The 22381-nt window shown below is 34.1% G+C and overlaps 1 protein-coding gene across 1 annotated transcript in view; it reads left to right on the top strand.

Moving 5' to 3' along the window:
• The window catches only part of SCAMP1 (secretory carrier membrane protein 1), a 79397-nt gene that overhangs the window by 28423 nt on the left and 28593 nt on the right, over positions 1 to 22381 (top strand). Inside the window, exons 3-6 of the mRNA XM_019728169.2 lie at positions 7268 to 7366; positions 8335 to 8443; positions 10564 to 10692; positions 13914 to 14073. Coding sequence (XP_019583728.1) covers positions 7268 to 7366; positions 8335 to 8443; positions 10564 to 10692; positions 13914 to 14073 — 497 coding nt within the window. The remainder of the gene's footprint in view (positions 1 to 7267; positions 7367 to 8334; positions 8444 to 10563; positions 10693 to 13913; positions 14074 to 22381) is intronic.

Genomic DNA, 22381 nt, shown 5'->3' with positions numbered 1-22381 from the left:
ATGATCCATTCTGAGTGAATTTTCATGTATGGTATGGAATAGTGTCCAACTTCATTCTTTTGCGTGTGGATATCCACTTGTTCCAGCACCACTTGTTGAAAAGACTATTCTTTTCCATTGGATTATCTTGGCATTCTTGTTGAAAATCAATTGATTATGTAATGTAAGAGTTTATTTTTGGACTCTGAATTCTATTGTATTGATCTGTATGTCTCTCCTTAATGCTAATACTACACTGTCTTAATTACTGTAATTCTGTAACAAAACTTGGTTAACTTCATTTCCCTTCCAGTCCATTTCTGGAGTCCCCTTCTCAGAAAAACCTTTTCTGCTCCCCATTGCTGCAGACCTCTGAAGAGTTGTCTACTTGTTTGTTTCTTTTTTCTCAGTCCTTTGTTCTAAAAGATACTTCAATAACGATTTTGCTCCCAACACTGTACCGAAATGCACTTGTCCAGGTAGCCAGTGACTGCCGCATAGCCAAATTTGATGGTAAATGTTCAGTCTTAACCTTACTCGATCTGTCATCTGTATTGACAGGTGATCGCTATCTCATTTTTAGAACACTTTCTTCATCTGTAGAGCGCTTGAGTTTTTTCTTCTCGGTCTCCTTTGCTGGTATCTCTCCAGCCCCTTTACCCCCAGTATTGGAGTTAGGCTTTGCTTCTTTTTTGTATGCTCACTCAGGTGGTGATTTCATTCCGTTTTATAGCTTTATATACCACGTACGTGCTGATGACTCCCAAATTCACATCTCCAGCACAGACCTCTGTTCTGAACACCAGACTCGTATAGTCAGGTGCCTACTAGACATGTCTACCTGGCTGTCTTAGGAATTGCAAGTTCAACGTGTCAAAAACTGAACTGAGTCCCCTGCTCCTAAACCTGCTCATCTGCAGTCTTTGTTACCTCTGTCCTACTGGTTGCTTCGGTCAAAACCTTGGTGGTGTTTCATCATTTTCTCATATCTCACATCATTTTGTCAGGAAATCCCATTGGCTCTCCCTTCAAAATACTTCCAGAACTGACCCGTTATCTCCAAGCCACCACTGGGCTTGAGCTGTGATCATTCCTTGCCCGGATTACTGCAGTGGTGGTTTCCTAATTACTCTCCCTCCTTCCACCTTTTTCAGTCTGTTTTCAACTCAGAGTGATCTCTTGAAAAACAGTCAAGCATTTCAGTCTCCCGCTTAGAACTCTTCACTAACTTTTAATTTTCTTCAGAGTAAAACCGAGTCCTTAAAATAGCCTGGAATCTGGTCCCTAACACCTCTGTGTTCTTTATCTCCTTATATTGTTTCCCTCATGTATTCCTATCCAGTGTGCTGGTCTTTCTCATATAAGCCAGACATTCTCCTGACTCTGCATTGGCTCTTCCCTCTGCCTAAGATGGTCCCCCGCCCCCACACCCAGATATCTGCAAGACTGCTTCACTTCCATAAAGCCTTTGTTGAAATATTGGCTTCCCTAACCACCTTTGTAAAATGTCCCCCCTCCACCTTTACTCCCAACCTCTTTACCCTGTTCTTGCTGTTCCATAAAAATTTATGCTTTTTAAGATACTCAGTGTATTTGTTTCTTACATGTATTGTTTATCTTCCATTGTTAGAATGTAAGCTCCATGAAGGTAGAGATGTTTACCTGTTTTGTTGATCAATGTATCCCTAGTGTCTAGAACTGTCTGTGGTACATTGTAGTTGATCAATAAATGGTTGATGAGTGTATGAATAAATACTTATGCTCATGCTTCTGTTCCGTTATGTGCCTTTCTCTGCTTGGAAACACCCATCTGTGTGTATGCCTTCTCTTCTCCTATGCACTGCTTCCCCCAATTACTCCAATCTTTAAAAGCTTTGTTTACAAATTGTTATCTATGCTGATAAAATTACTTCTATCTGTTCTGATTCTGACATCAGCATGTATAACTTTCGCCACCCTTAATGACAAGGGAATCTGTGCTAAGCACAGCCACAGTTAGTTCTTGTCTGCTCCATTAGAGACTGATAGGGAAAGCTGCGGAAAGTTTTAGGTTTCTTTTGGCAGTCCCACCCTTAGGTGAAAGGATAAGAGAGCGGTTTAGGAAAGCTGTAAACTTGGGTGTCTTAGAGGAGTGCTCTCAAATTTCAAGATGTCTAAGAATCATCCTGGGGAGCTTACTACAAATGTGAGCTTGTTCAAAATGCAAATCCCTTCTCCTCCACCCCTGAGTTTTTGAATCAGTATGTCCACAGTGGGGCCCGAGTCTGCATTTTTAATAAGCGCTAGGGGTTTCTGATGCAGGCGATCTACTGACACATTAAGAAACATTGCTTTAGGCTCTTGAGTATATTAGTTCACAGATGGAAGAGAAAAGGCAGGAAAAAACAAGGAGACATTTTCTTGAATAGGTTTAGAATATGGAAGAAAACCAGGAAGGAGAACATATATTTGTTTATGCACGAGAAAGACAACTTGTGGACATCCCATGCCTTGAAGGGATCTTGAATATTCAATCATTTATTTAATAATGAAACACCTTTGGAATTTCCAGTGCAAAGAGTTCTCTATATTACAGAACAGTTCATCCACTATTGTATTGCCATGATTGTTATAATGTTCTTAATTCTATTGAGCCAAAATATGTGTGTTCCTATGATTTTTATTTATTGGTCCTAGTTGAGCTCTCCAAAGCCACACAGAACAGGCAAACATAGTAAGGTAATTCGTGTTATAATATAAAAGAATTAGAAACAACCTAAGTGTCCATCGATGGATGAATGGATAAAGAAAATGTGTGTGTATGTATACTCACCCACACACAATGGAATATTATTCAGCAATAAAAAAGGAAATCTTGCCATTGGTGACAATATGGATGGAGTTGGAGTGCGTTATGCTAAGTGAAATAAGTCAGACAAAGACAAATACCTTATGATCTCACTTATATGTGGAATCTTAAAAAACAAACAAACAAACAAACCAAAAAATCAAGCTCACGGATAGAGAGCAGATTGGTGGTTGCCAAAGGCAGGGAGTGGGGGACAGGTGAAATGGGTGATAGGGGTCAAAAGGTACAAACTTCCAGTTATAAAATAAATAAGTCATGGGGATGTAATGTATAGCATGGTACCTACAGTTAATAAAGTACTGCATATTTGAAAGATGCTAAGAGAGTAGATCTTAAAAGTTCTCTCATCACAAGAAAAAAAATTTTGTAATTACATATATGTGGGGACGGATGTTAACTAGACTTACCGTGGTGATTATTTTGCGATATATACAAATATATACAAATTATGTGGTATACTTAAAACTAATATATAATATTATGTCAATTATACTTCAATAAAAAATTAATGAAAGAAATTATAAACCCTTACCTTTCACAGAGATATTTTAAAATATAGTCTATTACTAACTTGCGAGCTTCCATCTACCACAGAAGCAGGATATACAGCCTGGCTGCTAGACTTTTGGTTTTTATTCTACCCCAAGGTTGCTTTCGTACCCTGTTTCCCCGGAAATAAAACCTAGCCAGACAATCAACTCTAATGCATCTTTTGGAACAAAAAATAATGTAAGACCCGATCTTATTTTACTATAATATAAGACCAGTCTTATGTTAATTTTTGCTCCAAAAAGATGCATTAGAGCTGATGGTCCGGCCGGGTCTTATTTTCGGGGAAACGCGGTACTGTTCTCCTGGCTAGTCTCAATTATTTTCTCTGTCACCATTTCTGCACCTTCTACCGTTCTGAGAACTGAAGGTTTTCCCAGGGTCTGCCAGCACAGACACAGTTTCAGGGTCGTCCGGAGGAGAAGAGCTTATCTTACTCTGGTATATCAGTTGTACTAGAGTGTCCTCTTGTTTTCTACCGATAGGTTGACATTCCTTTTATATCTGGAGTTTTGATGTGTGTAAAAATGAAGATGATATTCTCAGAAGTGTCCAGCGAGGCAGAAAGATATTCCTTCTTGCATCTCAAATTTTCCTTCTGGTATCAGTTTTCCTATTCCTAAAATAGAAACTCCTTTAGTAATGATCTACTGGTGGTAACTCTTTCAGTATTGATCATTATTTATCACCTTCGTTTGCAAAAGGTAATCAATCTCACTGGATTTAGAGGTCTACATTGACATTTACTTTCTCTCATCAGCTTGGGATATTCTACTTGAGCTTCCATTGTTGCTGTTGAGAAGTTAGCTCTCAGTCTTATTGAGATTCCTTTTTTCTCTTGCTGTTTTTAAGATCAATTGTTCTTAGGGTTTACACTTTCATTATGACATATCTCGGTGTTATTTTATTTTTAAAAATTTGGTTTGGGTTTTGGAGTTTTGAACCAGAGAATTAGTGTCCTCACATTCTGTTTAAATATTGAGTCTCCCTTAATCTCTCTATTCTCTTTCTCGGGAACTCTTAGTTTTTAGATCTTCTCTATTGTCAGCTTTCTTAACCTCTCATATTTTCCTTTCCTTTTTTTTTTTCATCGCTGCCACATTCTGTGTAGTTTCTTCAGACCGACTTCCATTTTTCTAATTACCTCTTCATTTCTGTGAGTCTGCTGTTTGACTTGTCTATTAAATTTGTCATTTCAGTTATTACAGTTTTCATTTCTAGAAGTTCCATTTGTATGAAGTTCTAGAAATTCCATTTTCATTTCTAGAAGTTCCATCCAATTTTAAGATGATGTTTGGTCAGTTCTGATAGTCTCTTGTTCTGAGCCATAATTTTATTACCCTCTTTTATTTCTTTATTAAACATACCTATTTCATATTTGTATCTGATAATTACAGTATCACTTGTCTTATTTTGTAGTTTGTGTGTCTAGGGGCCCATGCTTGTAGTGGCTTGTTTCCTTCTGTGTTTAAATCATGAGCCAAAGTTTCTTGGAACTTGATTTGTGAAAATTCTTTGAAGTCTGGTTTTAAGTGTGTTCCTCTTTCTTTTGCTGTGTTCCTGAACTCCCTACCAACCTGGGATCTGTTGAAATGAAAATTTGAGCTTGGATTATTTTGTCTATCTGGGTAATGTGAAGTCTGCAAGTTCGGTAGGTTTATGATTAGGAATTCTCAGGGAAGATTTCTATTGTGTTTTTTATTTTTTCCCTTTATCCAGAGTCAAGGGCAAGACAAGCAAGTGTTCCTGCTGTTTCTTTCTGTGAAGCTGTTTTCTTTCCTTACCCACTGAGAATTTTGCTTTTTAGGGAGACCTGGCTTTATGGAGGAATCTCAGATTGATTTTTACCTCGCATCGGCTCCCAAGCTTTGTCTCCAGTTTATTAAGCTCTGTGATGTTGTGTCTGGCACAGCACAGAGGTTCTTGGTTTTGGGAATTATAATTTTTTCTACTCTGGCATCCCAGGATTTCTTGTCATCTCAGTTATGTATTTAAAATACTATTTAAGTAAAATTTGATCTGCATTTTTAGGTATTAGGTATGGGGACCGGGGGTCCTCTACAGATCTGTGGTCTGCTGTGTTGCCTGAAATGGAAGTCTTCAGTGGATTGTTTTCTTTTTACTCATATGTACAGATGTGACAAGTTGGAAAAGAATTAGGGGCTATCATCAGAGTAGGTCTTTAATAATTATGACAAGAGCTGTACTTGGCTTGAAGTGGATAATCAGGTATGTGGTGACTGAAGAAAATATTGGGCTCTGGAGCTGAACAGGGATCTAGGTAACATCTACAACTTTGAAGAAGTTACCAGTGGAATAGCTGTCACATGCAGCTCATGCTCTTAGAGATTTGTCCTTCTCTGACACTTCATCAGTGCTACAATGCAAGCACTGTGACCTACTAGTTCTCATCCAGCCTTCGTCCTCACCTGCTCATTTATTATAGTTAATACTTCATTTGTCACTTGAACCGGTAAAGGATTTATGGTAAGGTTTTAACCATGTGAATTCTTGGATAATTTATTTTGTGCTTTTCCTGAAACGTGCTGCCAAACTAACTTTGTTAGGTATTTTATTTGGCCATTGTTTTGTTGTCACTGCATATTTAAGCAAGAGAATGAGGCTTTGGGACCATGCTTTTCTAGTTGGAGAACAGGACTGATTAGCTTCATTGTTTCTGCCTATTAACACCAGGGGTGCCAAACAAATGTATACACATGACTTGTATTCATCTTTTGTTATCGGTATATATTATTACAATTGTAATACAGTTTTTTCCTTTCTTAAACTGTGTATACATTTTTTTGGCACCCTCTGTATATTGGGGTGGAGCAGAATTTATAATTCTTTGGGTTACAAAAGATTATAGTAGAGATAAAAAATACAAGAAAACAGTTTTAATCTCACTATTTAGAAATAATAACTATTAACATTTTGATATGTTTTAAGTATATTTTTTAAATAAAAAATTGATTATAGTGTATGTATAATTTTGTTTTATAACTTGCTTTTATCACTTATTAATAGTACAAGGTTTCTCCATTACATTAAATATTTTTCAGAATTTTTAAATAGCTACGTGATATATTCTGTGAATGTATCATAATTTATCTAAACTTTTCCTACTGTTGGACAATAGGGTTATTTCTAACTTTTGCTTTTATAAATAATGCTAAGTGAGCATTCTTAGCATACAAACATTTGTGCATACCCTGGATTATTTCCTTTTCATATTTTTAAAGACTAGCTATTTATGGATCATAGGGTATAAATACTTCTGTGGCTCTTACACATAATACCAAATTGTATTCCAGGATTATTATGTGAACTAGGTTATGCTCCCACTATCAGTGTGTGAGAATATCCACATCTTTTCTAAAATGTGGTGGTAATTTTATGGTAATAATGATTTAAAAATAATCAGGTGAAATTTGCATTTTTGATTCCTAATGAGGTTGATGGTTTTTGATGTTTTCCTTTTGTGATTCTTTTATAAGTTGCCTGTTAAGAGTTTTTTAAATGCATTTTTTCCCATAATATGTTTATTTCATATTGATTTGTACATATGAAATATATTAACTAATTGACTCTTGTATGTATTGCTTATTATTTAGCTTTTGCCTTTTAATCTTGCTCATGAGGCACTTTATATTATCAAAGTGTAGTGTTTGAGGTAGCACCCAGGTTGAAGAGGAGAGAAATGAATGAGTTTGAGAAAATGGAGATGGAGAGCTGGAGCCTAAGGTCTTTGCCACTCTTGCCTGTGAGAAGGTAGGGGAGGAAGAGAGGCAGAGCCTGGTATTTTGCTTTGTATTGGAATTATGCCTTTTGAAAGAAGTTAAAAGTTGGATCTCTATGTTATATAATTTGCTTTTTTCTTAATCTTCCTAGCCTCCACCAGGCAATGTGAAAATGCCTAATGTACCCAGTACACAACCAGCAATAATGAAACCAACAGAGGAACATCCAGCTTATACACAGATTGCAAAGGTTAGTTCATGTTACATGTGTAAATTCATATTGGAAATTACAGTATCATTAATAATCACTGTCATTTCATAGCAAAGTAATTCTTCATATGTTGCATTACTGCATAATTTTTAACTTACTTTTGAGTCTGGGTTAGTACCTTGTCAGCTCTATAATACTTCTGATTTCTTTTTCAACTTATAACATTTGCTTTATTCCATTTTTAGCAGTTAATTGAATTTATATGTTATCTTGGTGTACAATTTGTAGAGTGAAATTTGTATTGCCTTTGGTATTACTTTTTAATGCATGATACCATTACAGTAACAATGACAGAATAATAAATATGACTGGAAGAGAGTTACAACGGCTAAGCAAGGGACAGTGGTAGGAAGTAGAAAGTGGCCAAAATATGAGAGAAAAGGAGATAAATAGGATGCTTGGTATCACATAAAGGCAGATGGAATTATAAACCAGAATTTCTTAACCAGACCTTCTTTCACCTCATTGTTTTATAAAATATAAGATGTGACACATTATTGCACTGGGAACCTTATGTACCAATTAACCCAAATCATAAGAGCCAGTTCAGCTGTCCCTTTTTCCATTTGCTTGTTTTCTTCCACTCTTCCCTTTGTCTCTGTTTTTCACTCATTTAGACACAGAGAACACCTTAATTTCGTTTTCCCAATTACCTTAGGACTCTGACCACTCTTAGAATTTTCTCCTGTTCTAATGTGCCCAGCATGCCCACTGAGGTTTTTTTTAAAAACCAAAAGATCAAAATGGGGCAAGTATCTCCATAATAGTTTCTGAAACTAATTTATAGTGAATTCCTACATTTTGGAAGAACTTTTGAATTAGGTTTCTAACATAGTAGAGGGAGAAGTAAGAAATAGCGTATCAATGATATTATATTTTATACTGATGACAACTTAGTCAACTTAGTCACAAACCAAAAAATAAAATAATCATTATTTTTTGTTTAGGAACATGCCTTGGCTCAAGCTGAACTGCTTAAACGCCAGGAAGAACTAGAAAGAAAGGCAGCTGAATTAGATCGTCGAGAACGAGAAATGCAAAACCTCAGTCAACATGGTAGTATCCAAAGAAGTTTGAAATAAAAACCACTTTTAAACACTTTGAATTATTCCTGCAGTAGCTCTGGGTCATTTGGCTGGCAGATAAAACCCTGCCCTGTTTTCCTGTAATAGCTAGGAGATCAGACACCTTTCCTACTTGATACTGTATAGCTCTTTAATGTTGGTTGATTTGCATAGTCTTTTGATAGATTAAAACAGTGTTAGCATTATCACACAGAAAGTGATTGCGAATATGATAATTTTGGTTTATTTTAAGGCCAGGAGCCTTTGATTCTGCACTTGGCTGTCTTTGGGTCTAATGAAGCTTTATGAGTACATGGGAGTGTGCCCTACATTTGATTCTTCTGGTTTCTTCAGCCTAGTTTCAAATTATCTGCCCATCCTCACAAGTGTATCCTATCTGTCAAGTCATGTTTACAAAAAATATGTCTGTGGTGACTCTAGGAAGCCTAGGGTATTTCGATGATGACAGAGAAATAAATAAATGCTGAATTGATTATTTATGAAATCCATTCAGGCTGTGTCTACCAAAGGTCACTTCAACGGTGTATTTTAGGGAAAGCTAGCAGTATCTGGGTAAGGAGGGATGAGAGAGCTAGACAGGTCATCGTTAGTATGTCTGGGATGGTGATGGAATGACCAGTCTAGGACAACACTAACAAATGATCTGTTTGTTCCTTATCTTAGAATGTGTAAGTCTAGGGCCTCCTGAGGATACATTTATCCTGGACCGTTTTCTTACATGCAACATCAGAGACAGCATCTCAAAAAGGAGAAACTAAACGTTTAATTGAAATCAGTGTTTCTGAAATACATGTAACTAAAATCTGCCCTATTCTCTTAGCACTGACTAATACAAGTTATCTCTATGAGAGATACTTTAGTAAAGATTGTAATGAAGAGTGGGAAATTTAGTTAGATTTGCAGTATGTTATACATTTAATCCTCGATACAATTCTGTGTAGTTGTTATTCTCATTGTTTAGATGTAGAAACAAAGTCTTCAGGAGGTTAAGTGAGTTGCCCAAGACTGCCTAGACAATAAGGGGCTGGGCACTTCCGGTTTCAGAGCCTTGTTCTTTACTGCTGTGCTCTGCTGCTTCTCAAATACTCCTGTGAGACTTGAATGGCAAATGTATGAACCATGTGAAATTTGAAAAGGGTGACAAACAGTGGAGACATGTTGGGGAGAATCAGAAATAGGTCATGCTTTTTTTCCACTATGAAAATGCTTCTAGTCTATAAAATGTATGTAAAACCTAATTTTTAAAAGTTGTGGGATTATAATATCTAAATGAGAAAATGCCCTTTAGGTGCTATTTTTACCCTCTGTTTTAAATGTTTGACTTCTTTAATTGTAGATTTTTTTATTTCTTCCATCACTTCCCAAGCCCCGTTTTTAACCTAATTTCTTTATATAGACACATTATTTTTCCCCCCTTACAGTTCGAATTTATTTTTCCTCTAGGTTTTTGACAGTGCTTTAATTCCTTAGTTTCTTTTCATGACTGTTTCATGTTTTCTCATATTTTTATGGTTTTCATATATGTGCCTTTTGGGTATGATTTTTTTGCGATTTTGAGATTTTCAAATTTGATACTTTGGTGTTGGTTAATCTTGTGTTCATGGAGTTAAAGTATAAAACTCGAAAGATTCAGAAGCTGGGTCTTTGCTCTCCACATGGGTTAGTAATCCGATTTAAGTCACTGAGGAGGAAGTTGTAGAGATATGAAAACTGCATGGCCTTCATGTGAGACCCAGATTCTTGGGACTTTGAAATAAATTTGTTTTTAGGGCAAAGTACTGAGTATGTTCTGTGCTCTTTTTTTTCTTCTTGTTTCAACTGTACATAAATGGTTCCTGCTAAATATTATATGATATGACACTGGAAAATTATTTTCCCATCTAATGTTTTCTAAACTGATTTTGGAAAAAATTTTAAAAGATACAAAGCTTGGCTTTCAAAGTTCTCTAGGAATGTAGAGATACAGTGATATATTTGTAAAATATCTATTAAAGGATAAATAATGTGCTTTATTATGAAACAAAACAAAACAAAAAAAACAGCACATATTTGTTCTAGTGTAAATAACTTTTTTGTTTTTTTAATTTGCAGGCAGAAAAAATAATTGGCCACCTCTTCCTGGCAGTTTTCCCGTGGGACCTTGTTTCTATCAGGATTTTTCTGTAGATATTCCTGTAGAATTCCAAAAGACAGTAAAAATTATGTACTACTTGTGGATGTGTAAGTATAGAATAAATTATATATTTATTACACAAGAGTTTATATTTTATTGTCAAAATCCACCTTTTATTGGAATTCATATATTAAGGATAGTATTATTAACTGGTCTTTTCCTATAGATCTTTTAATTTTCATAGTACTTCAAAATTGTACTATATATGACAACCTAAGTTCTCAGCTGAGGAAAACCTATATAATGAGAACTGGCATTCTTTTGAGGAAAAGACTTCTCTGTCACATGGGTAGAATTTTACAAGTCTTTTTCCTTGGAAAATCTTATCTAGGCAATATTTGCTCTGAAAATAATTATGCATACTATTTTTATGCAAATAAAGGTCATTCTATTAAAGCATTATGACTTTTTTTAAGGCATAAAATATTGTAATAATATAATAATTTTTCTTATAGCTTTGAGCACAATTTACACTACATTTTCAAGTGAGGATGAATACTTTTATTATTGAAAGTACCTAGTATAGGATGTTTTATTGAATAGGACATTAGAACATACGTTTTAGGCTGTGATGCTCACATTGCTTTGAGTATAATTACAACTCATGGAATACTAAAATAAAATGTCAAGCTGTTAACAGTTTGCTGTATGTACACAGAATTCGCACTTACAAAAAAAAAAAAGTAAAAAGAATTCGCACTTATGCTGTTTCATTTTTACTCCAAAACAGTAGTCCTGGGCCCATTTAATATCACCATGTCAGTAGGAGGTAGCTGTCACAACTGCCCACCTGCAGAAGCTCTGGGTTAATGGATAGTTTGTAGGGTGATTTATTGATGGAGGAAACTGTGTGTTTTTACTGTGTAATTATAGGGGGCCTTTTTTTTCCCTCTAAATATATGAGATAATTTTCCTTAAAATCTTTTAGGAGCATTCTTTATATATGTGAAGTTGCTCTGGAGTGTGAAAAGCATTTTCTTATGGATAGGACATTTTTACTCTTATTTTTAGTTTCTTTTTGAGATTTTGTTGTTGATCTAATATCTTTTGCGAATCCCCAGGGTCAGTAGTATTACATATTTTTAATATTAAAGGTTTTGATTCCATGTATGTGCTTGCTAACAAACTCATATTTAATCAATATAATCATATATATGCATATATGCAATAATTATTTTTTAATGGGCAGAAATTGACGTAACATTTTACATATAAGTTCTTTGACTTAGTGAAAAACCTGTTTTTGGTGGGGGAAATGAGGGTGGAAGAAAATTCAGTAAAGAATTAGTAAATAGAAATTGAATGGGGAAAATGATTAATTTTAACTGAATGATTAACTGCTTTACCAATGCTGATTGTTTTAAAATACGTCTGTTTTGTTTCAGAAATGTATAACTTTCTGAGATTGTTAGAAATAATATAGTTGGCTATAGTTTTTCCTAATCCCGTTCATTTGGCAGATATATTAACTCCATTCAAAGAGGGCTCAAGATTCCAGTTAAGGTTCTGATTTGGAGAAGCATTTCCTGGAACAAATACTTCTTCAAAAATGGCTTCTCTGAAGGTTGAAATTTGAGTTAGAATGTTCTGAACGTATAAATCTTTTTCAGACAGTTAGATGCCATTTAATGTTACAGAGTAATAATTTTCTATTTCATAATCTTTTGAATTCTGTTTTTAAGCCCTGAACAGAATTGCTTTTATTTTGAGGCAAAAGATTTTGAGTAAGGCAAAACTAGCTTTCATGAGAGTTAGAAGTCCTAATGGGAGTAAAGTACCATGTTTCCCCAAAAATAAGAGCTGGACAATCAGCTCCAATGCGTCTTTTGATGCAAAAATTAATATAGTAAAATAAGATCGGGTCTTATATTAATTTGTGCTCCAAAAGAAGCATTAGAGCTGATTGTCCGGCTAGGTCTTATTTTTGGGGAATCACAATAATTAGTAGGAGTCATTCTTGTATAATAGATTAGAACCGAATTTTAAAAGTGGAAGAGCTTCTGCTGAAAAATTGAAACACACAGAGGTTGATTAGCTCAATATTATTGTATCACTATAACCTAGGTGTTTTCCTCTGGAGTTTTTTCTCCTACTCTAGAGATTGTGTATTTATCTAGTTGTTTGGTGAGAGCAAGTTAGATGAGGCATCCTAGAATGTGTGTTTTTGTCCTGTTTCAGTAATTATTAATTTTATTTGATTAATAATTTAAAGATATTTTAAAGTTTTGTTTTTAATGTATGTTGAGATTTTTTATTTAGATTCACTAGGTTTTCCATTTATTTTTAATTCAAGTAGTAGTTTGTTGGTACATTTTTATTGTATTGATAATTTACATTGAAAATTATTAATTTCCGAAAGAATTTATTTCTTATAATAAATTCAGCCTGTGAATAAATATTTGAAAGTCCTTTTTAAAAATTAATTATAATGGATAAATGTGGTTCTTTAGGATCATAGTATAGTTAGACGGTACTCAGATTTTATTGTTTTTGGTCCATCAGGGAAAGTAATTATTAACATCATATGAAGAGTTTGCCAAGATCTATTTGTGCTAACTAAGGAAAGGTCTGCCAAAGGAGCTGAAATGCATCATAGTGTACTTTTTTAATTTTTTATTTTTTTAAAATAAGTTTAATTCTCTACCAAAATGCTGTTTTTATCCCAGAACTTTAGAAAATGGACAACTCGAAGTTGAATTAATAATCTTCATAGATTGACTACATAGTCACTGGAAATTTCTACGTATTAATATTTTTAGTCCAATGATTCTAATTAATTTTATTGCTTAAAAATGTTATAATGAGATTGCACAGGACACTTCTCCAGTTTTCTCTTCTGTGTGTAGTCTGCTCTGGGAGAAGCCTACAAAGCACTCTGTAAAAACAGCTCTGAGTGAAGGATCTTTTTCCTCCCAAGTCCTGGTTTTTTTCTTGGCAGGCACTACTTTTTTTCTTGGGCCTTGGATCAAGGGACACATCACATGTTTCCTTCTTAGGGAAGAAGACCTTACGGTAATGCTTCTCTGGTTTAGCTCTGTAATTGCCTATTAGGAGAGGGCCAAAAGAATTTTTGCTAGTGTGTATATTAGGACTCCTTTTCCTGTGATTATTCTGTTTTCAACTCAAATGTGTAAGAAACAGCAGTGTTTTGAAAAATGGGTAGAATACATTGTTCTTAGGAAGTATTTTTTCATTTATAACTTTTGTTGAATGAACTCATAAATTGAATGTAAACATTTGTTTTCTATTTTGTTTTCTGATTCCACAGTCCACGCCGTAACACTGTTTCTAAATATCTTCGGATGCTTGGCTTGGTTTTGTGTTGATTCTACACGAGGGGTTGATTTTGGACTGAGTATCCTGTGGTTCTTGCTTTTTACTCCTTGTTCATTTGTCTGTTGGTACAGACCACTTTACGGAGCTTTCAGGTAAAATGTACATTAAAATGTGTTCTTTAAAACTGTGAAGTCAATCATTCATGGTACATACACCTTGAAGACAAAATTGACACATTTTCATTAAAAAATTTTTTATTATTGTATAATATGCCTTCAGAAAAGGCCATATATAACATGCCTATGTATTCATTAAGTTTTGTAAGTTATAAAATCCCATTCTTTTCTCCCACTTGAGAAAAAGATTAAATATGAAAATGAATGAATGAAAAATGAGAAGAGTATTAGGTCTTAATAGTTATAAAAGATTCTATTCCATATGATACAGTTGACTTTAAGGAAAATTTTGCTCTTCATTTCCCCTTTCAAAAAATGTCACAAGTGGTGATTACCGCCTAAGTCTTAAATGAACCTGCGTAAGGTAAATATACATGGGGTATTTAAAGTGAGTCACTTTCACCTAGCAACTTGGTAATTGTTTTCTGTGTATATTAATTTTTGGTTTTTCAAAAGACAGTAACATTTTAAAACTAGATTGTAAGAGTAATTAAATATAATACTTTGCATGGTATATTTTAATCAATGGTTAGGATTAACATTTCGTATCTTCTGTGGGATATTAATAGGTGTTGTGTAAAAAAGGGTTCATATGCTTAAGTTGGGGAATAGCTGGCTGGTAAAGTTAAGCAAGTTTCTTCATTTTAGAATTTCTTAGACTCTTTAATAGCCTAGTGTGCTTTGTGATTTGACCATGAAACCATTATTTTTTGTATGTGAAATACGTTTTGGACTACTTTAAGAAACAAACATTGGGAGATGCTGATGTAGATGATAGCCCTGTTTTGAGGCCATGTATTCAATCATTTATCAATGTATTTTTATTTGAGTAAATTAATTTATGAATAATGAACCTCTTTCAACTCTCTCTAATGAGGGGCAGCATTACTAGGAAATAGGCATGTGTTGTGCAGATGATATGGTAGGGAAATTAAAGGGCCACATTCAGTTCTTTAACTTTTTTTTTCACTTCAACATACAATTTCTTTGATTAACCACAATGTGTATCAATCCCCCCCCACACACACACACACACAACACAGGCAAACAAAACGGAATTTGGAAACCCAGATATGTAAATGGAAAAAACAGAAGGAAAAGAGAGATTAGGGAATTTGGAGAGAAAAGGTATCATTCAACAGAAACTAAATTGGTTAGAAATAGAATGAAGGGAAGAAAATAGGAGCAGGGAAGATGAGGAAAGAACTTTTGGATATATTGAAATATGGGAGGTTGGTTGTCAAGGAATGGGGTGAGCTTCCCCTGTAGATATGGGATGTAAAGAATTGAAGGGACCTATTTACTCCTCGCCTGATCAGTGAAGAGAGTTATAGCTGTTCTTTTCCTTGTTATTTAAGCCTGGATCACAATGTTTTAAAATTTTTGACATCAAGACTCTGCCTGCCTACTACATCACGTTACCAGTGTATCTACAGTGATGCTACTGGGTGGGAATGGGGATGTCTTTGAGATTTAAAAATGACCTGAGACTACAGACTTTGGATTTTAAACAATCTATGACCAATGTAGCCAAAAGCAACTATTAAAAGCCAGCTTTTACCTTTTATTACTTGAAGTCAGTTCCTTTTTATTCCCTTTTCTTTGCCATTGAAATAAAAATGCTTTGTGGAACATTTTTACTTCTGGCATTATTAATCTGTAGTCTAAGTTCTTAGCTGCATCTCACCCCTTTAGAGTATATCACAAATATGTTAATTAGTTTTACTGTTCAGAGCAGAACTATGAAGAAAAATTTTTTATGGGGAAAGTCGAAATTAAAATATTTGAAATCATTAATATACCTTCTCAGTGTATACCTTGGGGATTTTCTTCACCCAGATTGTCAGGTGTTTCTGAATCTGTTAATCTCTTTGGAAGACCTAGTGAAGTTTGTTAAACACTTATTAATGACACATTTCTCCTTAAATACAAAACTCTCAAACCACATACATTGGATATGATTATTTATATTAAATATGGGATTTTAAATAGACTTTACTTATTCATGTAAGTGTTTTATTTGAGATCAGTTAGGATTACTGCCTTTGAGAAGGGCAGTCAGAAGATATGCATGTTTCATATTCTGTTTCAAGACTGGTGATTAAGAAATGAAACACAAGCATCTGAACATACTACGTAAGTCAGTAGAAAATGGGTAACTAACACTTTTTAGACCAGACTCACATATTTTTAAAAAGAAGTTGTTATTGAAAACATTCAGTTTTTATTAATTAGACCCGTCAGTGAAGCTAAAGTGCTTTTAAAAAGTTTTTCAAGTTTTACTCTCTCTGGCTAATGATATATGTGCCTCTTCTGCCATAAAATTATGTAAATGTCTACTGCGAATTTTATTTCTCCAAGTTTCCCTATTAGTGAGGAAAAGAATAGTTAGCAATCAGAACAGCATGGCAGGGATTGATTTTAGAATAAACCAGTCATTGCAACCATACAAGTTAGAGGAGACATTAGGTTTGAGAATGTGATCAGATTTGGTTTTTTAGTTGCCCAGGGAATTTTTTTCTTGTAGATGGGTGATAATTCCATATTTCTAGAGTAGCTGTTAACTTTGTGGTGGAGTGCTAAAAAAATAACTAGAGAGCTTAGCAGGAAGTCTTTATCCTAGAATGATCCATCCTTTGTTGTCTCTTAGTCAGTTGGAGCTACGTTTTTAATTGCCATATATAGTTTATCTGTTCTTTTGCCTCCCTGTTGTCTCAGAGTCTAAAAGTAAATAAACTCAGTATTTCAAGAAATTCCTTTTTAAAGGTTAATGATTAACCTTGTTATCACGAACTTGTAATTTATTTAATAAATAATATATGAGTAAGTAAACTTTTTTATATTAACTCAAACCTGAGAAGAAAAATATAATTGTTTTACTGAATTATAAAATGCCTTTAGATTGAGTTAAAGTATTTGATAATAGCCTTAAAACTCGTTGAAAAATTCAAATCTACATTTGATTATATTCAATAATCATATATAATAAGTCATACTGATAATTACATACAGTGATTTTTAAATGTGATAAAGGTAGATTCCATTTAGGAATAATCATCTTTAAATTAGTTATTATGCATGAAAAGTTGGTTTTCCAGTGTCATCTGAATTTCTTTTTTGGTATTTCATTTGAAAGTTCATTATTTCACTTGATTCTTTTAGATATTATTATTAAGATAAATAACTTATAATTTCAAATAGTTGGAAAATATAAAGTACCCAAAGGTTAAATTAATTACTCATTGAACATTGACAGTATACTAGGCTGGAGAGAAAAAGAGACATGGTACTTGCCCTTTAGAAATGTGTAATATAATTTATTTAAAGGTAGGCATTTCTGAAACTGGCTAGTAGAATTCATATGTATCAATTGAGTGATATTCAGACACCCCAAAAATGTTTGAATTCCAAAGGAAGTTAATGTTGATATCATACTCAGTGATACTTGTATAAATATAAGATCAATATTATTTTCAAGTTAGTCTTCTCTTAGAGTTACCTTTTGAGGATTTAAATTTTTAGTATTTTTCTCTGGTACCGGGGTAAAAAGTCCTGTTTATTGACACCATCAGAATATCACAATGTTCATGAAAAAGATGGTTTTCAAACTGTATAAACTACTGTTCTATATGAATATGATGTCTCTTAGTTTTCAACCAAGAGCTCCTTTTACTGATAATACTTAAAGGATATTGTCCTTCATAAGGTAATCCCATTGCCTGAATTTGAAGGAAAATTACATAGGGAATTTTGAGGTGTATGTGCTTTTAAAAGTTGTTTATTGTGTATCAGAATTAAACTTGGAGTTGTCACTTTGTCCTTTACATGTTTTTAAAAGTTTGTAACTATGTTCTTAATTTTATGCTTCTACAAATCACTAAGCATTATATAAATACTCTAAAATATTAGGTAATTATTAATGAGGCAGTGTGTTGTTGAAAAAGTATAACTATTGGAAACATACTGAGAAAGGATTAGAATTCTGGCTTTCCCTTTTAAAAGTTGTGTGCTTCTAGGAAAATGCAGTAAAACTGCTTAGTGCCACAGTTGAATGTAAACTGGGGATAATATTTGCAGAGTTAATAAGAGAATTAGAGGTAATGTATGCAAAATATTTGGCTTTATAGGTGGTCAACAAAGGTAGCTGGAATGAATGTTTTACTTTTTTGTTTTTGTTAGGTTTTATCATTTACTTTGATGATCCACAAAACAGTTATCTTTTGCTGCTTTTAGTTCATTGTCTTTTGGTTCCCCAGTCTGAGCTACCGTGTTTTCCTGAAAATAAGACCCAACCGGACATCAGTTCTAATGTGTCTTTTGGAGCATAAATTAATATAAGACCCGGTCTTATAGTAAAATAAGACCCAGTATCATATATCATATCATATCATATATCATATCATACCATACCATACCATATCTGGTTTTATAGTAAAATAAGACTGGGTCTTACATTAATTTTTGCTCCAAAGACACATTAGAGCTGATTGTCAGGCTAGGTCTTATTTTCCAGGGAAACAAGGTAGAGGAAATCAGGATTTATACTTAAGGCATATGTAAGTCCTTTGTATTGCCAGATAAAGATAAACTTTAAAAAATCTAGTCTTCTAACTTTTTTTTTTTTTTTAGGTCTATGTTTAAAGTAATTACTGGTGTATATGGGTTTATATTTATTGTCTACCTGTTTATATCTATTACTTACTGTATAAAACATATCATATACTTTTTTTCTTTCTTTGATTTCTTTTAGATTAATGAAGTTTTTATGTATTCTTTTAATATTATCTCTTTTATTTGTTTTAGTTTAGGTCTGCTTGGCAATAAAGTCCCTATTATTTTACTGAAAACATTTTCATTTCACCTTCATTTTTTAGCTTTATTGAGATATAATTGAGAAACAAAATTGTAATATATTTAACGTATAGTGATAATTTGATACTCATATACAATGTGAGAAGATTCCCACAATGAGGTTAATTAACACATTCATCACCTCATGTTTACCTTTTATTAATTGTTGTCGAGAATGCTTAAGATTTCCCTTAGCAAATTTCAGTTATGTAATTTTATCAGCTATAGTCACTATGCTCTACATTAGATCCTTAGACATTATATCTTATAAGTGAAAGTTTGTACCCTTTTACCAACTTCCCATTTTCCCCAACCCCCAACCTCTTGGTTTGAGGAACCTCTCTTATATTTTCAGTTTGTTGGGAGTTTTTTTAATCCTGAATGGTGTTAGATTTTTTTCCCAGATGCTTTTTCTGTGTCTGCTGAGATAATTATGAGGTTTTGTGCCTTTATTCTATTAATATAGTGAGTTACATTGATTGATTTTCAGATATTGAATCAACTGTCGACGACGTAAGAAACGTCCAGACCTGTAGAGAATTTTTCTGAGTTTATTTGAGCCAAACTGATGCCATATATTGGGGAGCAAGATCTCAAATACTCTGGAGAATGGCAGTTTTGCAGCATATATGATACATTAGAACCAAAGGAGAAGATGTAAAAAGGTAGTAGATTAAGGAGGTGGGAGAAAGCATAGCGGGGAAATCTCTAAGATTGGATAAAAGGCAAAATGGCAGAACACTTCTTGTACGTCGGTGGGTACAGGACAGTCAATATATACAGCACATTAGAGATAGTATTTGGAGAACAAGATAATGAGGGATTCTGTGGTTTCATGCTCTAGAGGTCTTATGTTCTGGTGCCAGTGGTTGTGCCTTCGAGGAGTAGGAAAAGAAAATTACTCTGACATTTTAAAGGTATGTTATCCTAGATCTGCAAGAACAATGGAGAGAGCGCCTTTCCTTTGCAAAGGAAGCGAGGGCCTGGGATTTTGACTACCTACCAATTAGAAATTTATGATCAGACCATCCTGTGGGGTTACTTTCAGATACTGAGCTTGTCAGGCCTGCGATGTGCTCCCCACTACCCCCCTCCCCACCAGGTTTATTGCGTAGCCCCTTTTTCATGCACACATTTGTGGAATAAATCCCATTTGGTCGTGTGAGTCACCCCTGGGAGCTGCAGTGAAGGTGCTGATTTTCATATCTTATTCTACCCTCGTTGAAATATCTTGCCAAGAGAGTTATGGGAGAAGGGAACAAGCAGTTCCAGGTGAGAATGGTAACAGACTGACGCTGCTCTTATCCAAAGTTCAGTTTTCATACATAAATATTCTCAGTTTATGCCTTTGATCAGAGCATTGAAATGGTTGTTTTTGAATTTTGTCCAGCTTTGTTTTTTGGGGAGGAGAGGATTTGTTGACTTCATTACTCTGTCATGATGGAAGTGAATTTCCGTTTCTTGATTTTCAACTTTCAGGTGTCTTACACTCATTTCCTGCGAGGCATGATGAAGTATTAACTTTCAATAGCTTGTGTGGCCCCACGAGCTTTTTACACCAACACATACACCCTTTGTTCCCACAGCCCTTCCATTACATGGAATATAATTTTAGATTAGGTTAATATTAGGAGTTCCTTGTTTACTATGTAAATAGTATTTACATCTGGACTTTTTAGTATATTACTACATTTTCTTTTTTTTTTTTTTGTACAACTACAATTACTACCGTAAATAGTTGCCTTGTTTTGGTCTCTTGCTTCATTTTATACACACCCACCTAGCCACCCTCCTTTCAACTCCTTCCATATTCTCTGGCATAATTGAAAAACTATTGTCAAATATGTCAGGTGATCTCGATTTCTTTTTCTCCATAGAGACATCTTTTTTAGAGTCCTCAATTATCCTCCCCTCATTTGAACTGGTTGGTTTCTGTTATTCTGACATTTTCTTTTCTTTCTCTTCTGTGTTAGAGTTCTGTACCAGAATCTTAACTCTCTTTTTCTTTTTGGTTTAGTCTATCCTTTTTGGTATAGCACATCCTCTAGTAGACTGCTGAGAAACTGGTATAAACGAGATTTCTCTTTTTCTAGAGTCTTAACACATCTGGAAATGCTTATTTCTTACAACACATTTAACTTACAGGTTGGAAATTATAGCCCTCAAAATTTTGAAAGCATCATACCCTTGGCTTTTAGCAAGGGAATGGCTAGTATTAATGTTGAGAAATCTGATGCCATTCTGATTCGTAATCTTTTAGGGAACTCATTTTTTTTTTCCTTTTCTGGGAACGTTTTAAGATTTTCTCTCTTTACCTGGTGTTTGAAAGTTAATGAAAATGGGTCTTGGTGAAGGTATATTTTTCATTTATTACAAACTGGTTACTCCCTGAACATCTTTAATCTGGAGACTTAGGTCCTTAAATTCTGGGAAAATTTATTTTATTTCTTTGATTAGTTCTTCCTCTCTGTTTTCTTTGTGTTTTTAGTAAAACTCCTTTTTAATTAGATATTGGGACTGTTGAGAAGAAAATCTAATATTTTTTTTTCATATTTTCTATCCTTTTGTTTTATTCTGCTTTCTAGGAAATTTCCAGAACTTATGTTCCATGAATCATGATGACATTAGTCTTTCAAATAGCAACACTAAAAGCTAGATGACAATCAAGTACTGCTTCATTTTGAAGGAAACATACCTTCTAATTTAGAATTCTACACTCAAACTATCAAATTGTCCAAGTAAAGATATTATAGACAACAGAATTTCAGAAAGTATGCCTTCCCTGTGTTATATCTCAGGACTCTACTAGAATAAATGATGCACTCTGCCGAAATGAGGGAGTCAACAAAGACAAAAGAAAATGTGGGATCCAGAAAACGTAAGAGAGGGGTCTAGCTTAGCTTATTCCCAGGATAATACTGAAGCAAGGTCTCAAGATAACTGGTGGCCACCCCAGAGCTCTGTTCATTCAGATTTGAGCAAATCCGAAGATTCTAAGAGAAACAGCTTCAGGAAGATAAAATAGTTAGAATCCTTCATGAATTTGAATGTTAAGAGATTTACACCAGTTAGGGAGAGAATAGTGATCAGTTACTGATAAGTACATCTAAAAAATAACAAAAGACAGTTGCAAACTCCAGGGAAATCTAAAATGTCTGTGCAGAATCGGAAATCTAACTAGAGTATCCTTCATACCTCAGCTGTGAGTAACACTTAAGCGTGTTTCCCCGAAAATAAGACCTAGCCGGACAATCAGCTTGAATGCGTCTTTTGGAGCAAAAATTAATATAAGACCTGGTCTTATATTATAGTAAAATAATATTTCTCGGTCTTATATTATAATAAAATAAGACCAGGTCTTATATTATAGTAAAACAATATTTCTCGGTCTTATAGTAAAATAAGACCGGGTCTTATATTAATTTTTGCTCCA

Source organism: Rhinolophus sinicus, linkage group LG03, assembly GCF_036562045.2.
Source record: "Rhinolophus sinicus isolate RSC01 linkage group LG03, ASM3656204v1, whole genome shotgun sequence".
Lineage (NCBI taxonomy): Eukaryota > Metazoa > Chordata > Mammalia > Chiroptera > Rhinolophidae > Rhinolophus > Rhinolophus sinicus.
This window is presented reverse-complemented; position numbering and strand designations above follow the sequence as displayed.